Source organism: Crotalus tigris, unplaced genomic scaffold, assembly GCF_016545835.1.
Source record: "Crotalus tigris isolate CLP2741 ecotype Arizona unplaced genomic scaffold, ASM1654583v1 scf7180000017536.10889498, whole genome shotgun sequence".
Taxonomy (NCBI): Eukaryota; Metazoa; Chordata; class Lepidosauria; order Squamata; family Viperidae; genus Crotalus; species Crotalus tigris.
This window is the reverse complement of record NW_024096460.1, coordinates 4378685-4391991: the sequence shown is the minus strand read 5'-3', so window position 1 is coordinate 4391991 and position 13307 is coordinate 4378685. Positions and strand designations below refer to the sequence as shown.

Here is a 13307-nt window from a genome sequence, read left to right as displayed (position 1 = left end):
GTTATCTTCATTCCACATGCAGCATGTACTGTGATGATGAGAATGTTGGCTGATTTTGGCCAACATCACCCAAAAATTATATTTGTAGTTAGTATTCCATTCCAAAGAGTGTTTGGAACACATGGGAGAAAAGATACTCCAGTTGTCCACAATTATTTGAAGCACCATTTGCTTTAAGAGCTTATTAAGAATTCAAATGCCTAGTGAGCATGACTAATAGCTAGTTGCAATCCAGAAACAACCCTTCTTGTACCATATATAGGGTTGTAACAGTAACCTCTAACCATAAACATTATCCAATTACTCTCATACATCTTCATCCACCCAATATTTCAAAACCCATTTTGCCTTGAGTGATGTTATTTAAACTTTGATTGAAATCTCTTTCTCTTTCTGTTCTTGGAAGTAGGCTAATACTTGAAGGATTGTTTCACTTGATTATCTCTACCTACCCTATTAGGTCTCACAAGCCTTTCACCAGAATAATGCACATACAGAAAAGGCCAGCTGAATTTCCCACATTTTACAATCCCAGGCAAGACTGTTGAACCTTTCCTCCTGCTACTTAAATGCATTTACTGAAGGCTAGAATACATTTAACATATCATCTAGATAGACTGAATAAAAATGGTGGAATGGAGGACGTGCTGAGAAAAATAATGGAGTAGAAATTTTTTATATTTACATGTTAGAGCTTGGAATATTTTGTTTGTTTTGCATGAGGAAAAGAAGTCATCACAGAATGTTCTAATTCTAATTCTAATTGTTCAAAACAATTAATCAGGAGATTGGTAGTCTACTGACCAGGAATAATTGGGTGTGGTGTACTTGCTGCAAGTACAGGTCTAGTAGTTGGATGCTGAGTGGTTAGTGCCCAAACTGGTAATAAATAGAGCAAATATAATTTAACATTAGGACTGAAAATAATTTTAAATGCAAAAAAGGAGGTTATTTTAGGAAGTAAAGCAAAAAACCTTCTAAAATAAAAGAACTTAGAAAAATGCATTTGCTCAAATAAAACATCAGATTAGAGGTTCTACAATGCAACATATCAAAGAAACAAAAAATACATTTGCAGTATAATGCAGAAATCATGTTGATTAGAAAATTATCCAGATATAAATACTTGGGACTTCTGATGTATTTTTTGTGGGAGCTAAAGAAACCAAAAGTAAAGAAATAACTGAGTTTGATAAATGAAGAAAGTAAAGAAAAACAGACACAAGAATCTAGTAATTTAGTTGTTTCTCTACAGAATCACTTTAATTATTCTCAGGAATATTCTGCAAGCCTATCTATTAAAATCAGAAAGTATAGTTTAAAATATATGACTTTTTTTACTTACAGCCTATACAGAGCCTTCACAATGAAACTCTAGTATGCTAATTTTCACAGAGAGGCTCCTAATGGCAGGAATTTAAAAATAATGATTCAGTTTTCAGTGAAAATAAATCTGAGGCATAACACATACGTTTCATAGAACAGATGTCACTGACATTTTTTTATATTACTAAATAACATTATTCAGGAATTTCCGTATTCTCTAATTGTGTTACTAATTTCATGATACATTCTTCTATGCAAAATGAGATCATTTCTCAAATACACTATTTACTGTTTGCAAAGACAACCAATACTTACTAGGTATAATGGGATTCTTTGTTGTAAGGAAAACTGTTTCTATGAAAAAAAAGCAAAAAATACAGAAAGTAAACTCCTCCTCTGAGTAATAGGGAAGTATTCATAATATTTTGCTATGAAGGCTCCTATGAAATCATTTTACACTAACAGCGATGGAGATGGTTACCTGAGCAAATGACCCCAGCGTCTTCCTTGTGGCCACACCGATGAGTTTCCCAGTCTGGATTGGAGCACTCTTCTATAGACGATTCATTCCCTTTGCACTGAACATTTTCTAGGAGGATGTTGCCAGTGCCTTGCCCAAAATAGGCTTCACTGGTGGCCTCCATAACTTCTCCACAGGCAAGTTGTCTGCAAACAACCTTTGCATCTTGTAAGTCCCAACCGTCATCACAGACTGTTCCCCAGTCCCCATTGTAGAAGATTTCAAGTCGACCCTGGCATCTGTTTTTTCCATTCATCAATCTTACAGTCAATGAGCTTGTTGTTGTTACCAGTGCACTTTCTGCAATTGTCAAAAGAATATAAACAGCATTTTTTTCTCCAATGACACATTACAATGACTCTTTGAGGGTTCATTGTAAAAAGGCATATCAGTGTTTCCCAACCTGATTTTTTTTCAGGTAACATTCTGCCTTTGTCTATCTATGTGCATGTGTGTGTGTGTGTGTACAACTCTAACTATTGTGACCTATGTTCCCCTTTAGATAAATGGGATTGAATGGATTTAAGAAGATACATCTTTAGGGCTGGCCACAATTGCTGCCTAATCTACAAATCTTCGGATCATTTACAAATTATTTTGTATATTTGAGAAATAACTTTCAGGTTCTTTCCCCTGAATACCAGAGATGAAAAACTTGTTATTCTTTACATCAACATATAACCAAAGATGACATTTTGAGATTTCCACCTCTTTTCCAATTGGTTTGCCTTGGTTAAATTAAATTAAATGGCCTTGTCTTTGGTTAGAAGCTGTAACAGTTGTGAGAATATCTTTGGGAGGCAGGAGGAAGAGCCGCAGCCCAGAAAACATCTGATAAAAGGAGTCAAAGTCCAAAAAAGGAATGAGGATAGAAAAAGCATCTCAGAAGGGATCCTCCTGAATGCCAGGAGGAGGAGGAGGAAAGATCTTTCAGACTTGTTTGTCTGTTACTGCAGTGGTCCCCAACCTTTCTTGCACCAGGGACCCGTTTCATGGCAGTCAATTGTTCCACAGATTGTGGGGAGGATGGTTTTCTGCACAACTTAGATCAGTGGTTCTCAACCTTTTTAATGCCGCGACCCCCAACTGGTCGTAAGTCAAGGATTACTCAACCGGTCGTAAGTTGAGGACTACTCAACTGGTGCAGCACCGTTTGCAGAATGGGACTTTTGGCGGGCTCAGCAGGGCAGAGACAGCCTGGACAATTCCTATTGGCTTTTGAAAGCCAATAGAATTAGACTCTATTCAAGAGAGTCTATTCTATTGGCTTTCAAAAGCCAATAGAATAAAAGGGAGTAGCACAGCTAAGGAAAAGGGGAAAAAAATGGCGGACTGCATTGTTTGACGACCCCCGTGAAATGGTCGTTTGACCCCAAATGGGGTCCCGACCCACAGGATGAGAACCACTGACTTAGATCATGTTCATGTGCAGATGAAGCTTTGCTCACTCACCTGCCACTCTCGGGGCCCAATTCCTAACAGGCCACGGACTGGTACCAGTCCTCAGCCTGGGGGTTGGAGACCCTTGTGTCACTGTTTTCTTATAATAAGGTAATATTAGTACTATTGATTTTGGTTTCCTGATCTGGACTATCTGAAATGGCTGACAGAAGTGAACAAGTTTATTGCACGCCCCTAATCATTTCTATTTCCACATTACAGATATTACTTCAAAAGAAGTATGAAGACAGAAGCAGAATTACTAATACAGTGCTGCAACACTTAGTAATTATTAAAAACCAGAAGAGGTTTGCAAAGGAAAGGGGATAGAAGCTGAATCTGCCCATCCTGCCATCCTATACCCAATCAAAATGTTTTCTGTTGCTACTGTTTTGTTTTAAATGAAGAGAGAAAAGCTAGAACCCTCCAGATGTTATCTAATGACACTTATGTGCCCTCAGTGACTTCTTTTTCTCTACCAGGCACCCTGTTTCAGTCAAATATAAAAAAACTTTAAAAAAATATTTAATTTGAAATAACGCTTTTTAAAAAGCATTACTTTATTTTTATTTCTAAGAGTGAAAATGGAGTCCCCATTATTCTCCCACACATTATTAGAAAATTATGGAATGCCTACAATCCAAAGCTTTATGTGCAAATGTGCTAATCTCCTGCCCTTAAAGAAAGTAATGTATTTTAAGTGCCACAAGTACTATGGCAGCCAGTCTAGAAATTAGCACCTCCACCATCAAACAGCTATTTTGGATTTTGGACATCCATAATATGTTCATAACACAAAAATGTTCCCATTGCTACAGAAAGTTCAGTTTGGGATGTGCCCTGCATTACATTGCATATTTTCCTATTAACATCTTATTAGTCTTTCTGGTATATTCCTTGGATGTACAGATTTTGGAAGCTCCTTTTCAGTGAAAATAAAGTTGGATGAATATTATTTTTCTCTGTCTTGTTAAAGACGTTGCTGGTTTCTATTTCCCCTTAAATTATGATACAAGGTTTTAAGTAAAAATAGGAATTTAATAAAATACATACTAGGTGCTGATGTGGTGACAGGACCTAAAAATAGAAGAAATAATTTCTGTGGGTGAAGATGACACAATAATGATGAAGATTAATTATGGTGTTATAGTATATTGCCATTATTATTATCATCATAGTTTTTTCTTTTATATTTTCGTATTCTTCTTTACTTTGATATATTGAAGTAAAAGTGTCCCTCTTGTGAAATATGATAAATAAATGAAAAACAAACAAACAAATAAATAAATCTATAATAAATCTAATCTAAAATAAAATAGCAAACCTGGCTTAAAGTGTAGGAACTGATCCCGTTGTTTTTTTGTTTTGAGACTGTAGGTAGTGCTTATTTGCTGACTGCATCTGAGTCTTCCATTTACATTATTAAATTGTGTGGTTGTTGAGCATGACATCACATGATCATGATTTGCATGTCTTCCTGCCTTTTTCATTGACTTTATTGGAAGGTAGCCATGAAGATTGCAAATGGCAATCATATGACTGCAGGACGCTGTGATTGTTGTAAATGCTTACCACTTGCCAAGTGCCCAAATCATGATCACAGAGATGCTGCAAAAACCATACCTTCAAGGACCTATCATAAGTCTCCTTTTTCAGTGCTATTATAATTTGGTTGGTAAGCAAGCACTACCTATAAACCAATCTACTCAAGATGGACAACACAATGCAGCATTCCAAACAAAAAATAGATTAGCAGACATTTGGCTCTTAAAATAAACATAAAGCTCTAGCCACATTGTAACTATGTTTTGTGGGTGAAATTTGATTATGATTTCTATAGCTTTGCCTCATTGAATTCTTTAGAGACATTTCAGAAGACTATGTGAGCTCTGAATATAAAGGCTATATGGGAAAACACGTGAAGAGCATGTGGCTTATAATAAGATTCTTCCATACTGTGGTTGAATAAAAAGAATAATTCCAGATTGTATTTAGCCAGAGATTTTTCTTCCATTATCTACCAGGTCTCACTTTAAATGAATTTACTGAACTATACTGTAATAATTTTATTAAAACTTAAGCAGTTTAGATTACCTGAGCAAATGACCCCAGCATCTTCCTTGTGATGACAGTTATGAACGCCCCAAGGTTTATGAGCGCATTCTTCAAGAGAGGATTCGTTCCCTTTGCACTTCAGCTCATCCAGGAAGATGCTGCCAGTTCCTTCTCCAAACTCAGCCTTAGGTAGGGCTTGGATGGCCTCTCCACAGGCAAGCTGTCTACACACAACTTGTGCGTCATTCATGTCCCAGCCATCGTCACAAATTGTTCCCCAGCTTCCATTGTAAAAGACCTCAATGCGACCACGACATTTGTCTTCTCCATTCACCAGTCTCAGAGATTTTTCTTGAAATGAAAATAAATGCATATTGGAATTTTCACCTCAGATATCTAATTTCTAGAGTTCTTTATTAGTAAACAGAGAGGAATCACCTCTGCTGTTCTGTTTTGTCCATAGAATACATTAATGACAGTCAATTTTATTCAAGTCTGAATATTTTTTTATTTAGTCTTGAACAGAACAAAAGTAGTTCCATAGTATGGTATAAAACCATATGCTATCTCTCTATAGCTCAATTCTATTGCTTGGCAGTTCCAATCAGCATGACCACAGGATTCTCCTTGGTCTAAAGTACTAGAGCTCATATCAACTCCTAACTGATCCTTTGAAGATTGTAAAACCAGAGTAATAATTCTTGTAGTTGAACACATGACTTTTTAAATAGAAGACCCAAGATAACAGGATGATTAGGTCTTTTTTAGAACATAGGTACAGTACGTACAGTACATATTTACATACATAGATCTAGATTAAGCAAGTTTATTTCCCATTTATTTTGATGAGCTCTAAGTTAAATCACAAGTAACTTTTCAATAGGCTTTAATTTCAGGAAAAACACTATGTAATTTCTCATTCACAGAATTTTGCATAGGTCTCAATAGCAAAGTCATTTGTTTAGTCATAGACCTGGATAAAATAACTTCAATAAGAATTGCAGATATTTCAGTAATAACAATGAAAACTAGGAAATTTGAAAATTAGGTGAGGGACCACATACTAAATGCACATGCTTGATTCATCAAAATATACTTTAGTTTCAAAACATATACTATTTAATACAATAACTTATTGAAATATGGTTTTATATGTGCTGAAGCATTCAGGATCACCTACTTTGTAGACTTTCAATATTCATCTCATATAAAATGGCTGTGTGCATAGAAAACAGCAGGTGTACAAGTGGTCCATTACGCTTGACATGACATTCATCTTTTCACAAACATTATCAAATATATCATGAGCTTGATAGTTCAAACATTGGGTTGATTTACATATTAACTGATCCATGGCGATAGAGTGGAAAAAAATCCTTGTTAGATTTATGACCTTCTCTAAAAGTTCAAAGCAACTTGGATGAAGAGCACCCCTTAATTTTATCTTTGTGATCTTGTGAATTAGGTTAAACTGATGGAATGAGTGGCTCAAAGTTATCCCCTGAGTTCTTAGGGTGGACCTCAATCTAGGTTTCCCCCAAGCTAGTCCAAATCTTCACAGGTACTTATTATTTCAGATATTGTTCAACAAAGGAAAAATTTAGAACTAGCATGTAGGAACCCCTTGCAACCAGCTGGAAGTGCTGTAGGTTTATTGTTACAATATGTATTATTTTACAAGAATGCAAATCCACTTCAGCATATAATAAATACCTCTTCTTTCCTGCGTAGTCAGCTCTGCGGAGAGTGTAGAAAGTTCTGATAAAAACAGAAAATTATGTTTCTATCATGGCTGTATAGAGATAAAGATAATGCTGAAAAAAAACCCTATTCTCTTGGTTTTCCACTTCTTCTCAATCCGTTTGTGCTTCCTACATATTATTTGTTTTCAGATTCAATCTTTGTTCATTTTTTCACCAAATCACTTCATGATACTGCTTTTGTACTAATCAGCCTAATTAATTTGGTTCCCAGTCATTAAGGACATTAACAGTACTGCTTAACCAGAAACAAATTTTAAATACCTCAAAGACATAGAATATTTTATATATTATTTATTAAAGCCATATGCCACCTCACTATCCAGAACAAAACATTCCATAATTCAATGCTTTCACTTTAATTTAATCCTTACTTAAATCAGACAAATGATAATCTTTCTTTCTTATATTCATACATTTTTCAATCATTTGCTGAAAAGCCAAATTCCAATTTTCACAGCACATGCATAGCATAAAGGCTCACTTTATTTCACAAATTGTAGTTTCAATGAAAAGAATAAAAAAGGGAAGTTGGATGAATCTTATTTATCTCTGTGCTAATAAAGACGTTATTGGTTCTATTTCCCATTAAATTATAAAGCAAGTTTTGGTTTTAAGTAATAAGAGAAATATAAGCAATTACCTATAGATGGTGGTGTGGTGACAGCAGCACCTGAAAATAGAAGAAATGACTTCTGTCTGGGTGAAGATGATAGCATATTGATGATGATCATTTATGAGATTTCATGATATTGCCAGTATTATTATCATCATTATAATTTCTTTTATATTTTTTACTCTTTAGTTTGATACAATTAAGTAAAATAAGAAAGGCATAGCAAATCTGACTGAAAGTATCGAAACCGATGCTTGTTGCTTTTCAATATTGATACTACAGGTAGTCCTCATTTACTGACTGCTATTGAGTCTAACAACTCCATCATTAAGTGTTGTGATTGTTAAGCATGTTAAGCACTTTAATCAAATTTATTTAAAGATAATGTGATAACTCACTGAAATCTGCAGAACGTCTTAAATCATTGAATGTTCAATAATAAATGCACTTTTTCTACTGAGACCCATTATCAATGAAGATTGTCTGAAATCTTTAAACATAATAGCAATTAGGACCCTTTGCTATCACATTCAAGACTTCCTGGTTAGATGGTGACATCCCCTTGGCTTTTTGATGGTATAATTCTACCTGGCAACAGTTACCTTACACTGATATCTGATTTTTAAATTATTTTTTCACGGTGTTTTGATAATGTAAACCAAGTAAAACTGAAAATTGAGCGGTTCAGATTACCTGAGCAAATGACCCCAGCATCTTCTTTGTGGTGACAGTTATGAACACCCCAAGGTTTATGAGCGCATCCTTCAAGAGAGGATTCGTTCCCTTTGCACTTCAGCTCATCCAGGAAGATGCTGCCAGTTCCTTCCCCAAATGCAGCATTAGGTACGGCTTGGATGGCCTCTCCACAGGCAAGCTGCCTACACACAACTTGTGCGTCATTCATGTCCCAGCCATCGTCACAAATTGTTCCCCAGCTTCCGTTGTAAAAGACCTCAATTCGACCACGACATTTGTCTTCTCCATTCACCAGTCTCAGAGATTTTTCTTGAAAGGAAAACAAATGCATATTGGAATTTTCACCTCAGATATCTAATTTCTAGAGTTCTTTATTAGTAAACAGAGAGGAATCACCTCTGCTGTTCTATTTTGTCTATAGAATACATTAATGACAGTCAATTTTATTCGTCAGATTATTTTTTTAATTTAATTTGGTTCTATCAGAACAAAAGTAGTTTCCATAGAGAAAAATAATGAGTGGAAAAGAAATGATGCATTTTTGTACATTTGCATGTTAGAGGCAAAAATGAGCTTGGAATATTTTGTTTCTTTTACATAAGGAAAAGAAGCCATCACAAAATGGCTAACATGCTATTCAACATTTAATTATAATTGTTCATGAATGAGGAAATTGGTTAATCTACTCATCTGGAGCAGTTGGATCTGATACACTTACTGCAGCAACAGGTCTAGTAGTTGGATACTGAGTATTTAGTGCCCAAATTGGTAATAAATAGAGCAAATATAATTTAACATTAGGACTGAAAATAATTTTAAATTATTAAACGGGAGGTTATTTTAGGGCAGACATGTCAAACTCGCGACGTCACGTGACGTCACACGACGTATCAGAACCTTTTCCTCATTGCTGGCAATCAGGTGGGCGCAGTTTCCTTATGATGCATCCGGCCCAAGGGCTGGCAGTTTGACACCCCTGTTATAGGGGGTACACCAGAAAAGCGTGTGAAATAAAACACTTTGAAAAATGCATTTGCTCAAATAAAACATCATATTCAAAGTTCTATAATACAACGTATTAAAGACACAAAAAATATGTTTGCAGTATAATGCTAGATCATGTTGATTAGAAAATTATCCAAATGAAAATACCTGGGACTTCTGATGTATTTTTTGTGGGAGCTACAGAAACCAAAAGAAAAGAAATAGCTGAGTTTGATAAATGAAGAAAGGAAAGGAAAACAGACACAAGAATCTGATAGTTTAATTGTTTAAACTACAGAATCACTTTAATTATTCTCAGGAATATTCTGCAAGCCTATCTATTAAAATCAGAAAGTATAGTTTAGAATATATGACCTTTTTATTTACAGCATACAAAAAGCCTTCACAGTGAAACTCTAGTATGCTAATTTTCACAGAGAGGCTCCTAACGGCAGGAATTTAAAAATAATGATTTGGTTTTCAGTGAAAATAAATCTGAGGCATAACACATGCGTTTCATAGAACAGATGTCACTGATTTTTTTTAATATTACTAAATAATATTATTCAGGAATTTCAGTATTCCCTAATTGTGTTACTAATTTCATGATACATTCTTCTGTGAAAAATGAGATCATTTCTCAAATACATTATTTATTGTTTGCAAAGACAACCGATACTTACTAGGTATAATGGGATTCTTTGTTGTAAGGGAAACTGTTTCTATGAAAAAAAAGCAAAAAATACAGAAAGTAAACTCCTCCTCTGAGTGACAGGGAAGTATTCATAATATTTTGCTACGAAGGCTCCTATGAAATCATTTTACACTAACAGCAATGGAGATGGTTACCTGAGCAAATGACCCCAGCGTCTTCCTTGTGGCCACACCGATGAGTTTCCCAGCCTGGATTGGAGCACTCTTCTATAGACGATTCATTCCCTTTGCACTGAACATTTTCTAGGAGGATGTTGCCAGTGCCTTGCCCAAAATAGGCTTCACTGGTGGCCTCCACAACTTCTCCACAGGCAAGTTGTCTGCAAACAACCTTTGCATCTTGTAAGTCCCAACCGTCATCACAGACTGTTCCCCAGTCCCCATTGTAGAAGATTTCAAGACGACCCTGGCATCTGCTTTTTCCATTCATCAACCTTACAGTCAATGAGCTTGTTGTTGTTACCAGTGCACTTTCTGCAATTGTCAAAAGAATATAAACAGCATTTTTTTCTCCAATGACACATTACAATGACTCTTTGAGGGTTCACTTTAAAAAGGCATATCAGTGTTTCCCAACCTGATTTTTTTTCAGGTAACATTCTGCCTTTGTGTATCTATGTGCGTGCGTGCGTGCGTGTGTGTACAACTCTAGATATTGTGACCGATGTTCCCCTTTAGATAAATGGAGTTGAATAGATTTAAGAGGACTGGCCACAACTGCTATCCAATCTACAAATTTTTGGTGATTTCCTTGGATCTTCCACAAATTATTTTGTATATTTGAGTGATATCTTTGAACTTCCTTACCCCTGAACACCAGAGATCAAAAACTCGTTATTCTTTACATCATCATGCAATAAAAGATGAACATTTCTAGAATGCTTTATTTCTAAACAGAGAGGAATCACTCCGCTGTTCTGTTTTGCCAACATAACATATTAATGTAACACATAATACAGTAATATCAGTCAATTTCATTCAAGTCATTATTTTTCTATGAGAATTGAAGTGGTTCCATAGTAAGGTGGAAAACCACATGCTCTTCTCTATATGTTTCAGTTCTGTCCCTTGGTAGTTCCAACTCTTTGGCTCATTTCAACAGCACAACCATGACTTAGGGAAATATACTTTCAAATAATTTCCTATTTAATATAAAATTCCTTTTGTAGCTTACTGAAATTCAGATTTGTATGTTCTTTGCAGACTTCCAACAACCTTCATATCACCATACAATAAAACAGGTGTGGGATCAGAAAGAAGAGATATACAGGGTTCATTGTGTTACTGTTACAATATCTATTACTGTTACAAGAATGAAAATCCACTTAGCCATATAATAAATACCTCTTCTTTCCTGCGTAGTCAGCTCTGCAGAAGTTGTAGAAAGTTCTGACAAAAACAGAAAATTAATGCAAATCCAAAAAAAAAAAAAAAAGGTCTGGTGGAATGTTCAAAAGATTTTTAAGAGAAAGATAAAGTTTACTCCGCAGTTATTTTTGTTGGGTATTATTGTAGATTTTGATGTTAAAGAAATCAACTTGATGTTGAATCTTATAACAGCTGCAAGATTATTAGTGGGGCAATATTGGAAGAAAAACTCTCTGCCTACTATGGAAGAATGGATACTTAAGGAGTCTAATTTAGCAGAAATGGCGAAAATCCCCGCCTATTTAAAGGATCATTCACAAGAAAAATATATTATGGTTTGGGAAAATGGATTGATTACATTCAGAAGAAATATGAGATTGAAAAGTATTATCTTGCTTATGAGTAGATTTTAGATAATTATTAATAGTTTTAATTATATTATTATTTGAGTTTATAATTTGTTAACATTTGTTTTGAAAAGGAGTTAAAGTGTTTTGATTGATAGTATAGTTGGTTAATATTAGTTAGATTATGTTTGTTTATTTGTTACCCTGTAATCAGCTCTGGGAAGTGGGGGAGGGGGGATGGGGTGGGAGGGGTTTATATTGTATTAAATTTGTAAAACTTTTAATAATAATAATAATAAAAAAGAATGCAAATCCACTTAGCCATATAATAAATACCTCTTCTTTCCTGCGTAGTCAGCTCTGCGGAAGTTGTAGAAAGTTCTGACAAAAACAGAAAATTAATGTTATATGACTAAGAAATTTTGCCAGAAGTTATTTTCTATTATGGGTATATAAAGATAACACTGGAAAAAAAAAAACATTCTCTTGGTTTTCCACTTCCTCTCAATCCATTTGCTCCTCCTACATATATTTGTTTTCAGATTCAATCCTTGTTCATTCTCTTTGACCAAACCCACTTCATGATACTTCTTTGTATTAAGTAACCTAATTAATTTGTTTCCCAATCATTAAGGACACTAACAGTACTGCTTAACCACAAACCATCTTTAAATACTCCATAGACACTGCTTAATTTACTGGTTTGTTTGTTTAATTTCTCCTTAAATTCTAATGCAAGATTTGGTTTTAAGTAACAACAGAAATTTAAGAAAATACCTACCTGGTGGTGGTGTGGTGACAGCAGGACCTGGAAATAGAAGAAATAATTTCTGTCTGGGTGAAGATGATGGCATACTCACGATGATCAGTTATGAGGTTTCATGATACTACCAGTATTGTTATCAACATTATTTCTTTTATATTTTTTTACTTTATTTTGATACAGCAAAATACAATAAAAAAGGGTATAGCAAATGTGACTGACACCTGTTGCTTTTTAATATTGAGACTACAGGTAGTCCTCATTTACTGACTGCAGTTGAGTCTGCCAGCTCCTCTGTTAAGTGCTGGCATGTTAAGCACTTTAATCACGCACTTTAATCACATTTACTTAAAAATAACATAATAACTTATTGAAATCTACATAATAAGGACAAATCCTTAAATCCTTGTATGTTCAATAATAAATGCCCTTTTTCTATGGAGAAAATGAAGATTGCCTGAAAACTTTACACATAATAGCAATTAGGATCCTTTGTGATCCTGTTCAAGGATCAGGTTCAATGATGACATACTTTGCTTTCTGATATTCTATCAGAGAGCAGCCACATTACATTGTCCCCTGATTATTTAATTATGCTTTCAGTGTGTTTGGTTAATGTATTTATTTATTTAGCGTATAATACAATTAGCTAGTACATAGTAGTTATTGGGCTGCTCAAGAGTGCTAGCCTGTTTAGTTTGCGCTCATGTGCTAATCC

The 13307-nt window shown here is 34.9% G+C and overlaps 1 protein-coding gene across 1 annotated transcript in view; it reads right to left on the bottom strand.

Moving 5' to 3' along the window:
• The window catches only part of LOC120311716 (deleted in malignant brain tumors 1 protein-like), an 88251-nt gene that overhangs the window by 11821 nt on the left and 63123 nt on the right, over positions 1 to 13307 (bottom strand). The window contains exons 46-59 of the mRNA XM_039351583.1: positions 12608 to 12634; positions 12163 to 12207; positions 11456 to 11500; positions 10247 to 10585; positions 10081 to 10119; positions 9566 to 9595; positions 8411 to 8722; positions 7745 to 7774; positions 7055 to 7099; positions 5381 to 5692; positions 4340 to 4363; positions 1808 to 2146; positions 1642 to 1680; positions 805 to 879 (exon numbers count right to left, since the gene is read on the bottom strand). Coding sequence (XP_039207517.1) covers positions 805 to 879; positions 1642 to 1680; positions 1808 to 2146; positions 4340 to 4363; positions 5381 to 5692; positions 7055 to 7099; positions 7745 to 7774; positions 8411 to 8722; positions 9566 to 9595; positions 10081 to 10119; positions 10247 to 10585; positions 11456 to 11500; positions 12163 to 12207; positions 12608 to 12634 — 1701 coding nt within the window. The remainder of the gene's footprint in view (positions 1 to 804; positions 880 to 1641; positions 1681 to 1807; positions 2147 to 4339; positions 4364 to 5380; positions 5693 to 7054; positions 7100 to 7744; positions 7775 to 8410; positions 8723 to 9565; positions 9596 to 10080; positions 10120 to 10246; positions 10586 to 11455; positions 11501 to 12162; positions 12208 to 12607; positions 12635 to 13307) is intronic.